Source organism: Ranitomeya imitator, chromosome 8 (genome assembly GCF_032444005.1).
Source record: "Ranitomeya imitator isolate aRanImi1 chromosome 8, aRanImi1.pri, whole genome shotgun sequence".
NCBI lineage: Eukaryota > Metazoa > Chordata > Amphibia > Anura > Dendrobatidae > Ranitomeya > Ranitomeya imitator.
The window spans coordinates 90975054-90988480 of record NC_091289.1 but is presented as its reverse complement, the minus strand read 5'-3'; the positions used below and the strand labels follow the sequence as shown (position 1 = coordinate 90988480).

At 39.8% G+C, this 13427-nt stretch overlaps 1 protein-coding gene across 7 annotated transcripts in view; it reads right to left on the bottom strand.

Annotated features, from left to right (window-relative positions):
• PDE4DIP (phosphodiesterase 4D interacting protein) overlaps nt 1–13427 on the bottom strand; it is a 1776665-nt gene that overhangs the window by 457900 nt on the left and 1305338 nt on the right. For all 7 annotated transcript variants that reach the window (XM_069737152.1, XM_069737153.1, XM_069737154.1 and 4 more), the window contains one exon: nt 1429–1664. In XM_069737152.1, the coding sequence (XP_069593253.1) occupies nt 1429–1664 (236 nt within the window). The remainder of the gene's footprint in view (nt 1–1428; nt 1665–13427) is intronic.

The following is a 13427-nucleotide window of genomic DNA, read 5'->3' as shown; positions in this document are numbered from 1 at the left end:
CCAGGTTCTCATTAAAACTTAATTTCCAAGCTGTAAATGCTGGGCCAGAGCCTGATACCTCATGCATGGCCCATGGCTGACTTCTGCTGTGCCAGTTGCAAATTTCTACTGTGGGTAAATTGATGCCACTTTTTCTGGTGTTGGCCCTTAATTTTAGCTGTTTTAGCTTTTTTTCACCCCGTTAGGTATTGTCTATGCATTTAGTTTTGCCTCCCATTGAATCTAATGGGGTTTGGATACCGAACCTTGAAAGTTTAATCTCTACACATGATAGCATTAGATACATGGTCGGTTATGTTAGTGTAAGCCTCCTTTAGAGTGGCAAAAGGCGCCAAACCAAGCTTTTAGATAGCAACTAGCACCTGCCTGTTAGGGCTTAGGCACTTTTTTTTGTAATGTCACGGAAATCCCCTTTAGTAAATAAAGTATTGCAATTAATTTTACATAAAAAATAAATAATTTAAAAATAGCAAAAGCCACATACAAGTAGCAGCAACCGCAACCGTCCAACATTAAGCCCCCACGTAGTAACATCATCCATGTTGCTTTGCCCCCAAAATACATCCTCAGACCTCATACACTGAATCCTATGTACAAAAGAAGGAAACCTACCTCATTCCCATCTCCAAACAGCTTCATTCAGACCCTCTGCCCTCTCGGGATTTTCAGCAGCCACAGCACAGTGTTGCTTCCCCGTATGGGGTCTGCTCTGGATAGAGACCCCGCCCCATCCTGTCACAGAATCCCCTCACAGGAGCAGCCCCACTAGATGTGACCTCTCTACCTAACACAGCATACACTAGCTACTGGGCTGTGACGTGCAGTGAAGCAGCAGCCACAGCCCGAGTTTGTGTTGCAATATCAACTTCCAGAGCCCAAAAGTTGAAGTCACATCACAGGATAGCAGCACAGGAGACATCCAAGGTCACATGATCAGCACTGAAAGTGCAGGGATAGCGCCCCTCAGTGGCTGAAATGTTAGTAGAAGGTATTTAAAGACATACTTGTTTTAGTGATTTAAACTGAATTGTGGTGCATGTAATGTATTGGACTACCTCTTTAAGACCTGCAGAAAAAAAGATGAGAGAAAAAGCAGATAATTAAATATATAAAGGAGCACAGATGCTAGAAGGGCCCTTCTCCCAAAGTATTACGTTACTGAAGTAGAATCTGCGTCCCAAAAAATACCAAAAAGCATCCTTTGTTCATGTTAAGGAATTGGCTCATTCTGGACTAACACAACACTACTAGCAATAGCAGAGGCCAAGCCGCGATATACTGCAAAAATGCTGCTTTACAAGCTCACTGTCTGGGCTCGCGGTCCTGACGCTGGCTATACTGTTCACCATATTCCATATTACAAAATAATAAAACTTTAGTAGGTTAATAATTTGTAACTACTTTTACAGAATATTATTTTCAACTTACTGATGTTAAGTTTACTGTTCATTTTCTTCACCAGTTCATTTTCTTGAGATAGCTGCTCTCTGAAGCTTTGTCCCATAAAGTAGTCTATGTCATTAGCTCGAAGCATCTCTTCAAATGATTTTATGACTTCGTCCACATGTTGAGTAAGAATACGACATAGACTTTGTCCTTCTCTCACCTTCTGTCGCAGTAATGAAAGTTCTCGAGCCTGGGCTTGAATCAACCAGTCATATTTTCTGAAAAAGATGAGACTGACTGTTAAAGAATGGGTAATGTATCTCCTTGTGGAGAGTGACTGACCGCCTCTGGCATGCCATGGTAAGGAGGCTTATTCACTGTGCAATGCTCTTCTGAGAAATTTAATACACAAATTGCCTCTTCAGAGAGCAAGAGGAGTTGAACTCTGTAGTGCCAGCTGTTGGAAGAAACAATACAAATAGTCATACAGGGTCGATAATGACTTGCAGGATTGCTGCTTCCAACAGATGGCGCTATAGAGTTTAACTCCTCTTCTTCTCTGAAGAGGCAATTTGCATGTTAAAGAATGGAGAAGTTTAGCTTGATGTGTAGTAAGGGATCAAGCTGTTAATCCACATATAAAGCCAGATTACCTAAAAACCTAACATAAACCATTGTTTTAAAACTGTCTATATTTCTATCTACAGCTGGTGAAATAATTGTTGAACACGTCACCAATTTTCTAAGTAAATACATTTTTAAAGGTGCTGTGGACATAAAATTCTTGCCATATCTCAGTAACAACCCAACTGCCGATACACATTAAAAAGGCGGTTGTTAAGGGTACTTATTCCCTCATTGCCATTTTAAATTGGTGACGGGGAATAGCGCCAACAATTCTCACAGATGTCATCTATACATGACCACTTACACCCTGCTGTATCGGCCCCAGCTGGCTTTGCAGCCGATCAGGCTGTATTTAAGTTGTTACAAGGGTGTCACAAGACCCCCCTAGTGACCATCCGACCCTTGTGATGAGAATCATAGATCCCGAGGGTTACCATATTACTTGGAGTTCATTTGATGACTCCAGGGTAAGGTGGCCTGTGAGATCCAACAATAAGCTGTGTCATATGCTGTGTCAGTGAGAAACTGACAGTCTCATACACTGCTGTACTTAAGTACAGCAGTGTATCAGACAAGTGATCGAATTGAAAAATATACATGTCCCACAGTGGGACTAAGTAAAACGTGAAAAAAAAGTAAAATAAAATATGCAAAAAAGTATAAAAAACTAACAATATAGCACACGCAAATCACTAAAATTCGTTTTGACACTCAAAATGAAGCATTTGTGATAAAACAAAAATAAACAAAAAAGTACACATAAATGGTATTGCTGAATCCATAACGACCCACTCTATAAAACTGGCAGTTATTTAATCCCCTTAGAAAACTCAGTGAAAAAAATTAATGAAAAACTCACCAAAAATGTCACTTTTTCTGCCAATTGACTCACAAAAATATGAATAAAAAGTCATAAGTAAAAAAAAAAATGTAAAATTGAAAACAACAAACCAATAATCAACAACAAATTAAAAAGTTACAGCTCTCAGGATATGGCCATGCAAAAACAAATTATTTTTTGTAAAATATTGCTTTTAGCCTGTAAACAGTACAAAACATAAAAAAATAATATAAATCTGGTATCGCTGTAATCGTCATGACCTGACAAACAAATCGGTCTCATCACTTTTATTGTTTAGTGAACGGAACAAAAAATAAAAACAATAACTTAATTGCTGGGTTTTGTTCATTCTGTGTCTGAAAAATCTGAATAAAAAGCGATCAAAAAATATTATGTACCCCAAAGTGGTACCAAAAAAAATCTGCAACACATACTGCAAAAAAGTCCCAATGCAAGAAAAAAGAACGATATGCGGCACTCACCCCAAAATAGCTGTGAAGATCGTGAACTTTATTGGAGAACAACTTGAAAATTCATCCGTCAGGACATCAGGTAAACTATGAGGGTGTGGTATAGGAGCACGGACGATGGCCGTTTCGCACACACAGGTGCTTCGACGGGTCCAAATAGTAGATTACAACACGTCATTTCCTTTTAAAGGATCTCTGACATGTACACAATATTATAAACATGAATATAACCACTAAACTAATGTGATTAGTGCATAACTGTGACATAATAAAATATATCTACATACAGACTGACACTACCCAAAGGATACTTCAAATAAAATATCTCATACCATACGATATTATTTTCTTTTCTTTACAAGTCTTATTTAACAATTCAATATTCACATCAGTACTATAACCTCTAAACAATCTTATAAAAATACAGACATGTCAAGCCGGTCATTTAAGCCAATTGGCCCCTGTGCATTCGCATTTAAAATCCACTTGGCTTCTTTTTGTAAAAGAATTCTATTCTGATCACCTCCTTGCGGGGGATACGCCACGATTTCTATACCAGCAAAACTAAGCAAGTCGGGATTTGCATCATGTTTTTCTCTCATATGTTGGATTAATCTTAAGCAACCTTTACCTGTTCTAATGGAATTATAATGTTCTTTAAAACGCATAATTAATGGTCTAATTGTTTTACCGATATAAAAATATCGGCACGGACAGAATAACACATAAATAACAAATTTGCTCTTACAAAAGATAAAATCTCTCACAGCATGGGTAATGGAACCGATTTGAAGTGGATTTTTTGTTATATGAAGATGGCAGAACCTAAAATTGCCACACCTATGATTACCGGTTGGTCTGTTACTAGTGAGCCAAATATTTCTAGGAATATTCATTCTATTATGTATCAATAAATCTGACAAATTATGAGTGCGTCTATATGCAAATTTTGGGGCATGCTTATAGATCGATGAAAGATCTCTATCGGTTTGTAACACATGCCAGTTTTTCCGAATAGAGGCATGGATCACTTTATCTAAATTGCTGTGCTTAAAGCAGAAAGAAAAATTCTTATTCTCTGTTGACTCATTAGATCTTTTTCTTTTCAGAAAATCTTGTTGTGTGAATTTATTAATACGATCTTCTGCTTCCTTTAGTATCTGTGTGGGATAGCCTCTTTTCATAAGACGAGATTTTAGTTCGTTAATCTGCTCATTAAATATTGTATTACTATTATTGATTTTACGTAATCTAACCATTTGGCTGTAAGGTAGCCCTCTTTTTGTATGGGGCGGGTGGGCACTCTCAAAATGCAATATGTTATTCGTTGCAGTTTGCTTTCTAAAAATTTAAGTCATTATATCTCATTCTACAATCTCTATTTTAACGTCTAAATACTCAAGATTATCATACCCGAAACAAGACGTAAATTTCATATTGCAATTATTAGAACTATTAAGATACTCCACAAACTCATTAAATTCTGTTTCACTACCGTCCCAAATTATCATAATGTCATCCACAAATCTACTGTAAAAACGGATGTGCTTGATATACGGGTTATTGATGTTGTTAACATAAATTTCCTCAAAAGCCACTAAAAAGAGATTAGCATAAGTACATGAAATGGGCGTACCCATTGCAGTTCCAGTTAATTGGTTATACCATTTATTCATAAATTTAAATGAATTATTAGACAAAATAAAATCTAAACTTTCTACAATAAATTGAATTATTTCTGGGTCCAAATCCCTTTTTTGTAAGATAGTCTGAATTGCCTGTATACCTTTATCTTTAGGAATGCGGGTATATAAATTCACTACATCAATGGATGTTAACATAAACGTAGGTTGCCAATCAATTTCCTTTAGGGCTGCCACTAAATCTCTTGAGTCTTTAATATATGACGGAATAGAATATAATAATGGTTTTAATAACCAATCAATATATTTGGACAAAGCTTCGGTGACAGAATTTATCCCTGAGATTATAGGGCGCCCTGGAGGTTCTTTTATGTCTTTGTGGATTTTAGGTATGGTATACCAGTGCGGGAATTGCGGGTGTTCAGGTAACAGACTTTCTGCTCGACTTTTAGGTAACACTCCCTTCTCCACATATTTTCTTAATAATGATCTTAATTTAGTTATATATTTATGAGTTGGATTACTAGGAAGTACACTATTCGTAGTCTGATCGTTTAACTGCACAAGCGCTTCTTTTATGTAGTATTCTCTATCTAAAACAACAATATTGCCACCCTTATCTGCTCTCCTGATAACGACATCATCCCAACTACGTAAATCTTTTAAAGCTGACAATTCTCTGTTATTGAGATTATTAGCAGGGGTTTTATATAAAATGGATTCCACGTCCTTAATAACCAAATCCTGAAAAAGATCGATGGTGTTACCAGGAGAGACAGGGGGCATAAAGCGGGACTTAGCACCACCTATAAATGGTTTTCTTTTTATTGGAGAAATATAGGTAGCTTCAACAGACTGTACTTTAAAAGAATCATCTAGGCTAAGCAGTAGAGCTGTCTCATTCTCATCTGCATCTACTTCAGGAGGATAAACCATAAAGCCCAAAGAGCCTATACTGTTTTCCAATGACAACGACGTATTCGATGCTGTTTGAGAACTACAAATATTTACAACTGGTTTTTTATCTTTTTGAAAGTATTTATGCAGATGAAGCTTCCTCACACACTTAAATAGACATATTTTAAAGTCAGTGAGATCGAATGACTCTGGAAGGCAATAATTTAGTCCTTTTGATAATAAGGAAATATGATCAGCGTTTAATGTTCTTTTGGATAAGTTCAATATTTGTAATTCATCTTTAGTTCTCTCAATTTCTGTGTCCGCCTTTTCTATTTCCTCCATGAAACTTGCTTGCGTTTTTTCTTTGCGGTTGCGCTTTCCTCTCCCTCGTCTGATCTTTCCTCTAAAGGGGATAGTCCACCAACTTTTCGCGAAGTAGAGGGATTATTATCACCTGAGTCCTCTGCCGCACTAGACTCGGAATCAGTGATCCAGCCATCTTGTTTCTTTTTCTTATAGGTTTTATTGCCTTTGTAGGTACGATTTTTATTAAAAAATGAAGATTGTTTTTTATTCTTATTCCACTTAAAAACCAATCCCATGTCGTAGTCGGTTTTTTCTCTTAAGAATTTTTCTTTCTTTTGTTGTTTAATTTCTATTTGCAATAAGGTCAATTTTCTTTCTATTTTATTAATAAAATTTTTATTCTGCATATCTCTTACTCGCGATGACAATTCTTTCTTAGCTTTTTCCAATTCTTGACAGAGCTGTACATATTCTTTTTCATTTTGAGCGGTCACCAAAAGTAATAAATTATGAGAGCATTGTAAATGTATTTTTTCCCATTCCTCTTGGAACGACATATCACTTTGAAATTGGGAAATTTCCTTAAACACACGCAAACCTCTCGGGACTCGGTTGCAGTCTATATAAGATTTGAGTGATTTTATAGTCCAAAACAAACGCATTTCCTTTTCGGCAAGCGCATATATTTTGGCTTCCAGGGTTTTAGTACTGATTACTTGTAATTCATCCTTTAGGTTGCAGTCCGCAAAAAACTCCACCGCACCCTCTCGACCTGCTAAAATACTTTGTCTCTCCACACCTGCATACTCAGCGGCATCCATATTATCATCCATAACAATGGTAAACAGTCCTCAAATAATGAGATTAAATAATCTCTGCACGTAACAACACTCTGTGCTCAGTCCAAAAAACAGTTATAGATGAATGATAACAACAAAAATCAAGGGTAGGACGGCACTAGAGTAGTAATGTTATCCAATACGGGACTCTTTTTAATGGGCAGCTGTATAGCAGGCGTCACGGAAGCTTCGGGTATTGGTGCTCAGCATAAAGAATATTCAGCGATAAGTCCCAATGCAAGAAAAAAGAACCATATGCGGCACTCACCCCAATATAGCTGTGAAGATCGTGAACTTTATTGGAGAACAACTTGAAAATACATCCGTCAGGACATCAGGTAAACTATGAGGGTGCGGTATAGGAGCACGGACGACGGCCGTTTCGCACACACAGGTGCTTCGACGGGTCTGAATAGTAGATTACAACACGTCATTTCCTTTTAAATGATCTCTGACGTCTACACAATATTAGAAACGTGAATATAACCACTAAACTAATGTGATTAGTGCATAACTGTGACATAATAAAATATATCTACATACAGACTGACACTACCCAAAGGATACTTCAAATAAAATATCTCATACCATACGATATTATTTTCTTTTCTTTACAAGTCTTATTTAACGATTCAATATTCACATCAGTACTATAACCTCTAAACAATCTTATAAAAATACAGACATGTCAAGCCGGTCATTTAAGCCAATTGGCCCCTGTGCATTCGCATTTAAAATCCACTTGGCTTCTTTTTGTAAAAGAATTCTATTCTGATCACCTCCTTGCGGGGGATACGCCACGATTTCTATACCAGCAAAACTAAGCAAGTCGGGATTTGCATCATGTTTTTCTCTCATATGTTGGATTAATCTTAAGCAACCTTTACCTGTTCTAATGGAATTATAATGTTCTTTAAAACGCATAATTAATGGTCTAATTGTTTTACCGATATAAAAATATCGGCACGGACAGAATAACACATAAATAACAAATTTGCTCTTACAAAAGATAAAATCTCTCACAGCATGAATAATGGAACCTATTTGAAGTGGAATTTTTGTTATATGAAGATGGCAGAACCTACAATTGCCACACCTATGATTACTGGCTGGTCTGCTACTAGTGCTGTGCTTAAAGCAGAAATAAAAATTCTTATTCTCTGTTGACTCATTAAAGGAAGCAGAAGATCGTATTAATAAATTCACACAACAAGATTTTCTGAAAAGAAAAAGATCTAATGAGTCAACAGAGAATAAGAATTTTTATTTCTGCTTTAAGCACAGCAATTTAGATAAAGTGATCCATGCCTCTATTCGGAAAAACTGGCATGTGTTACAAACCGATAGAGATCTTTCATCGATCTATAAGCATGCCCCAAAATTTGCATATAGACGCACTCATAATTTGTCAGATTTATTGATACATAATAGAATGAATATTCCTAGAAATACTTGGCTCACTAGTAACAGACCAGCCGGTAATCATAGGTGTGGCAATTGTAGGTTCTGCCATCTTCATATAACAAAAAATCCACTTCAAGTAGGTTCCATTACCCATGCTGTGAGAGATTTTATCTTTTGTAAGAGCAAATTTGTTATTTATGTGTTATTCTGTCCGTGCCGATAATTTTATATCGGTAAAACAATTAGACCATTAATTATGCGTTTTAAAGAACATTATAATTCTTTCTTTCAACTTTCTTTTTATTAATGAAAATGTATAATACAGGAAGGGAAAAAGATACAGATTACACAAATCAATTGTACTACAATACAACAGCCGCAAGGAGAATCAAATAATCATGTAGAATCACAAAAGGTTAAATTAAAAGTGACTAAAGGACCCAGCTATAACTATTAACTGATTGGCTAACTTGAAAGGTCCAAACAAGAAGAGAGTGAGTCGTAGTAGATTTAGATTAGCCTTGGAGCTATGCATGTCAGCAACCTGGGATAATGGAAAAGAGAAAAATGAAGGAGGAGAATGAGAAAGAGGGGGGAGAGTTAGGGGGGAGGTGTTGTGAATTCTGTGGCAGAGCTCCCTCCTGTGGTCACAAGTGGTACTTTGGCTGGTTCTCTCTGTGAGCTTCTGTTGGTGGAGGAAAGTGGTACTGCGGCTTCTGAGTTTCCTTCCTCAGGTGATGTGGTGAAGTCGTTAGGTGCTTCTCTATTTAACTCCACCTAGTGCTTTGATCCTGGCCGCCAGTCAATGTTCTAGTATTGGACCTGTTTCCTCCTGGATCGTTCCTGTGGCCTGCTGCTCTGCATAGCTAAGTTCCTCTTTGCTATTTGTTTGCTGTTTTTTTCTGTCCAGCTTGTCAATTTGTTTTTTACTGCTTGCTGGAAGCTCTGGGACGCAGAGGGTGTACCTCCGTGCCGTTAGTTCGGTACGGAGGGTCTTTTTGCCCCCTTTGCGTGGTTTTTGTAGGGTTTTGTGTTGACCGCAAAGTTACCTTTCCTATCCTTGCTCTGTTCAGAAAGTTGGGCCTCACTTTGCTAAATCTATTTCATCTCTACGTTTGTCTTTTCATCTTAACTCACAGTCATTATATGTGGGGGCTGCCTTTTCCTTTGGGGTATTTCTCTGAGGCAAGGTAGGCTTATTTTCTGTCTTCAGGCTAGCTAGTTTCTCAGGCCGTGCCGAGTTGCATAGGCAGCGTTAGGCGCAATCCACGGCTGCCTTTAGTGTGGTTGGAGAGGATTAGGGATTGCGGTCAACAGAGTTCCCACGTCTCAGAGCTCGTTCTTGTTTTTTGGGTTGTTGCCGGGTCACTGTATGTGCGCTGACCTCTATGTCCATTGTGGTACTGAATTACCTCGCATAACAGTACTGGCGGCCCAAAGTACTAATGATTCTCAATAGAGGGAAAAAAGAAGTTCTGAGACCATTTTTTTTTTCTTTGAACTGTGTTTTGCCTTTTTTTTCCCTAGACATTTGGGTGGTTCAGGACACAGGTGTAGCAATGGACATTAAAGGTCTGTCTTCATGTGTGGATCAGCTCACGGCAAGAGTACAAAGTATTCAAGACTTTGTGGTTCAGAATTCTATGTTAGAACCGAGAATCCCTATTCCTGATTTGTTTTTTGGAGATAGAACTAAATTTCTGAGTTTCAAAAATAATTGTAAACTATTTCTGGCTTTGAAACCTCGCTCCTCTGGTGACCCAGTTCAACAAGTTAGGATCATTATTTCTTTTTTGCGTGGCGATCCTCAGGACTGGGCATTTTCCCTTGCGCCAGGGGATCCTGCATTAAGTAATATCGATGCATTTTTCCTGGCGCTCGGATTGCTGTACGATGAGCCTAATTCTGTGGATCAGGCAGAGAAGAATTTGCTGGCTCTGTGTCAGGGTCAGGATGAAATAGAGGTATATTGTCAGAAATTTAGAAAGTGGTCCATACTCACTCAGTGGAATGAAGGTGCGCTCGCAGCTATTTTCAGAAAAGGTCTCTCTGAAGCCCTTAAGGATGTCATGGTGGGATTTCCTATGCCTGCTGGTCTGAATGAGTCTATGTCTTTGGCCATTCAGATCGGTCGACGCTTGCGCGAGCGTAAATCTGTGCACCATTTGGCGGTATTACCTGAGCTTAAACCTGGGCCTATGCAGTGCGATAGGACTTTGACCAAAGTTGAACGGCAAGAACACAGACGTCTGAATGGGCTGTGTTTCTACTGTGGTGATTCCACTCATGCTATCTCTGATTGTCCTAAGCGCACTAAGCGGTTCGCTAGGTCTGCCACCATTGGTACGGTACAGTCAAAATTTCTTCTGTCTGTTACCTTGACCTGCTCTTTGTCATCGTATTCTGTCATGGCTTTTGTGGACTCAGGCGCTGCTCTGAATTTGATGGACTTGGAGTATGCTAGGCGTTGTGGGTTTTTCTTGGAGCCCTTGCAGTGTCCTATTCCATTGAGAGGAATTGATGCTACGCCTTTGGCCAAGAATAAGCCTCAGTACTGGACCCAGCTGACCATGTGCATGGCTCCTGCACATCAGGAGGTTATTCGCTTTCTGGTGTTGCATAATCTGCATGATGTGGTCGTGTTGGGGTTGCCATGGCTACAAGTCCATAATCCAGTTTTAGATTGGAAATCCATGTCTGTGTCAAGCTAGGGTTGTCAGGGGGTACATGGTGATGTCCCATTTCTGACTATTTCGTCATCCACCCCTTCTGAGGTTCCTGAGTTCTTGTCTGATTACCGGGATTTATTTGATGAGCCCAAGTCCGATACCCTACCTCCGCATAGGGATTGTGATTGTGCTATCGATTTGATTCCTGGTAGTAAATTCCCAAAAGGTCGACTGTTTAATTTATCTGTGCCTGAGCACGCCGCTATGCGGAGTTATGTGAAGGAGTCTTTGGAGAAGGGGCATATTCACCCGTCATCGTCGCCATTGGGAGCGGGGTTCTTTTTTGTAGCCAAGAAGGATGGTTCGCTGAGACCTTGTATAGATTACCGCCTTCTAAATAAGATCACGGTTAAATTTCAGTACCCCTTGCCGCTGTTATCTGATTTGTTTGCTCGGATTAAGGGGGCTAGTTGGTTCACCAAGATAGATCTTCGTGGTGCGTATAATCTTGTGCGTATTAAGCGAGGCGATGAATGGAAAACTGCATTTAATACGCCCGAGGGCCATTTTGAGTATCTAGTAATGCCATTCGGACTTGCCAATGCTCCATCAGTGTTTCAGTCCTTTATGCATGACATCTTCCGAGAGTACCTGGATAAATTCCTGATTGTGTACTTAGATGACATTTTGATCTTCTCGGATGATTGGGAGTCTCATGTGAAGCAGGTCAGAACGGTGTTTCAGGTCCTGCGTGCTAATTCTTTGTTTGTGAAGGGATCAAAGTGTCTCTTTGGTGTTCAGAAGGTTTCATTTTTGGGGTTCATCTTTTCCCCTTCTACTATTGAGATGGATCCTGTTAAGGTCCAAGCCATCCATAATTGGACTCAGCCGACATCTCTGAAAAGTCTGCAAAAGTTTCTGGGCTTTGCTAATTTTTATCGTCACTTCATCTGCAATTTTTCTAGTATTGCTAAACCATTGACCGATTTGACCAAGAAAGGTGCTGACTTGGTCAATTGGTCTTCTGCTGCGGTGGAAGCTTTTCAAGAGTTGAAGCGTCGTTTTTCTTCTGCCCCTGTGTTGTGTCAACCAGATGTTTCGCTTCCGTTCCAGGTCGAGGTTGATGCTTCTGAGATTGGAGCAGGGGCTGTTTTGTCGCAGAGAAGTTCTGATTGCTCGGTGATGAAACCATGCGCCTTCTTTTCCAGGAAGTTTTCGCCTGCTGAGCGTAATTATGATGTGGGCAATCGAGAGTTGCTGGCCATGAAGTGGGCATTCGAGGAGTGGCGTCATTGGCTTGAAGGAGCTAAGCATCGCGTGGTAGTCTTGACTGATCATAAGAACTTGACTTATCTCGAGTCCGCCAAGCGGTTGAATCTTAGACAAGCTCGTTGGTCGTTGTTTTTTGCCCGTTTTGACTTTGTGATTTCATACCTTCCGGGCTCTAAAAATGTGAAGGCGGATGCTCTGTCTAGGAGTTTTGTGCCCGACTTTACGGGTGTATCTGAGCCGGTGGGTATCCTCAAAGAGGGAGTAATTGTGTCTGCCATCTCCCCTGATTTGCGGCGGGTGCTGCAAAAATTTCAGGCTAATAAATCTGATCGTTGCCCAGTGGAGAAACTGTTTGTCCCTGATAGGTGGACGAATAAAGTTATCTCTGAGGTTCATTGTTCGGTGTTGGCTGGTCATCCTGGAATCTTTGGTACCAGAGAGTTAGTGGCTAGATCCTTTTGGTGGCCATCTCTGTCGCGGGATGTGCGTACTTTTGTGCAGTCCTGTGGGATTTGTGCTCGGGCTAAGCCCTGCTCTTCTCGTGCCAGTGGGTTGCTTTTGCCCTTGCCGGTCCCGAAGAGGCCTTGGACACATATCTCTATGGATTTTATTTCAGATCTTCCCGTCTCTCAAAAGATGTCAGTCATTTGGGTGGTCTGTGATCGCTTCTCTAAGATGGTCCATTTGGTACCCTTGTCTAAATTGCCTTCCTCCTCTGATTTGGTGCCATTGTTTTTCCAGCATGTGGTTCGTTTACATGGCATTCCAGAGAATATTGTTTCTGACAGAGGTTCCCAGTTTGTTTCGAGGTTTTGGCGAGCCTTTTGTGGTAAGATGGGCATTGACTTGTCTTTTTCCTCGGCTTTCCATCCTCAGACTAATGGCCAGACCGAACGAACCAATCAGACCTTGGAAGCATATCTGAGATGCTTTGTTTCTGCTGATCAGGATGACTGGGTGTCCTTTTTGCCTTTGGCTGAGTTCGCCCTTAATAATCGGGCCAGCTCGGCTACCTTGGTTTCACCGTTTTTCTGCAACTCTGGGTTCCATCCTCGTTTCTCTTCAGGGCA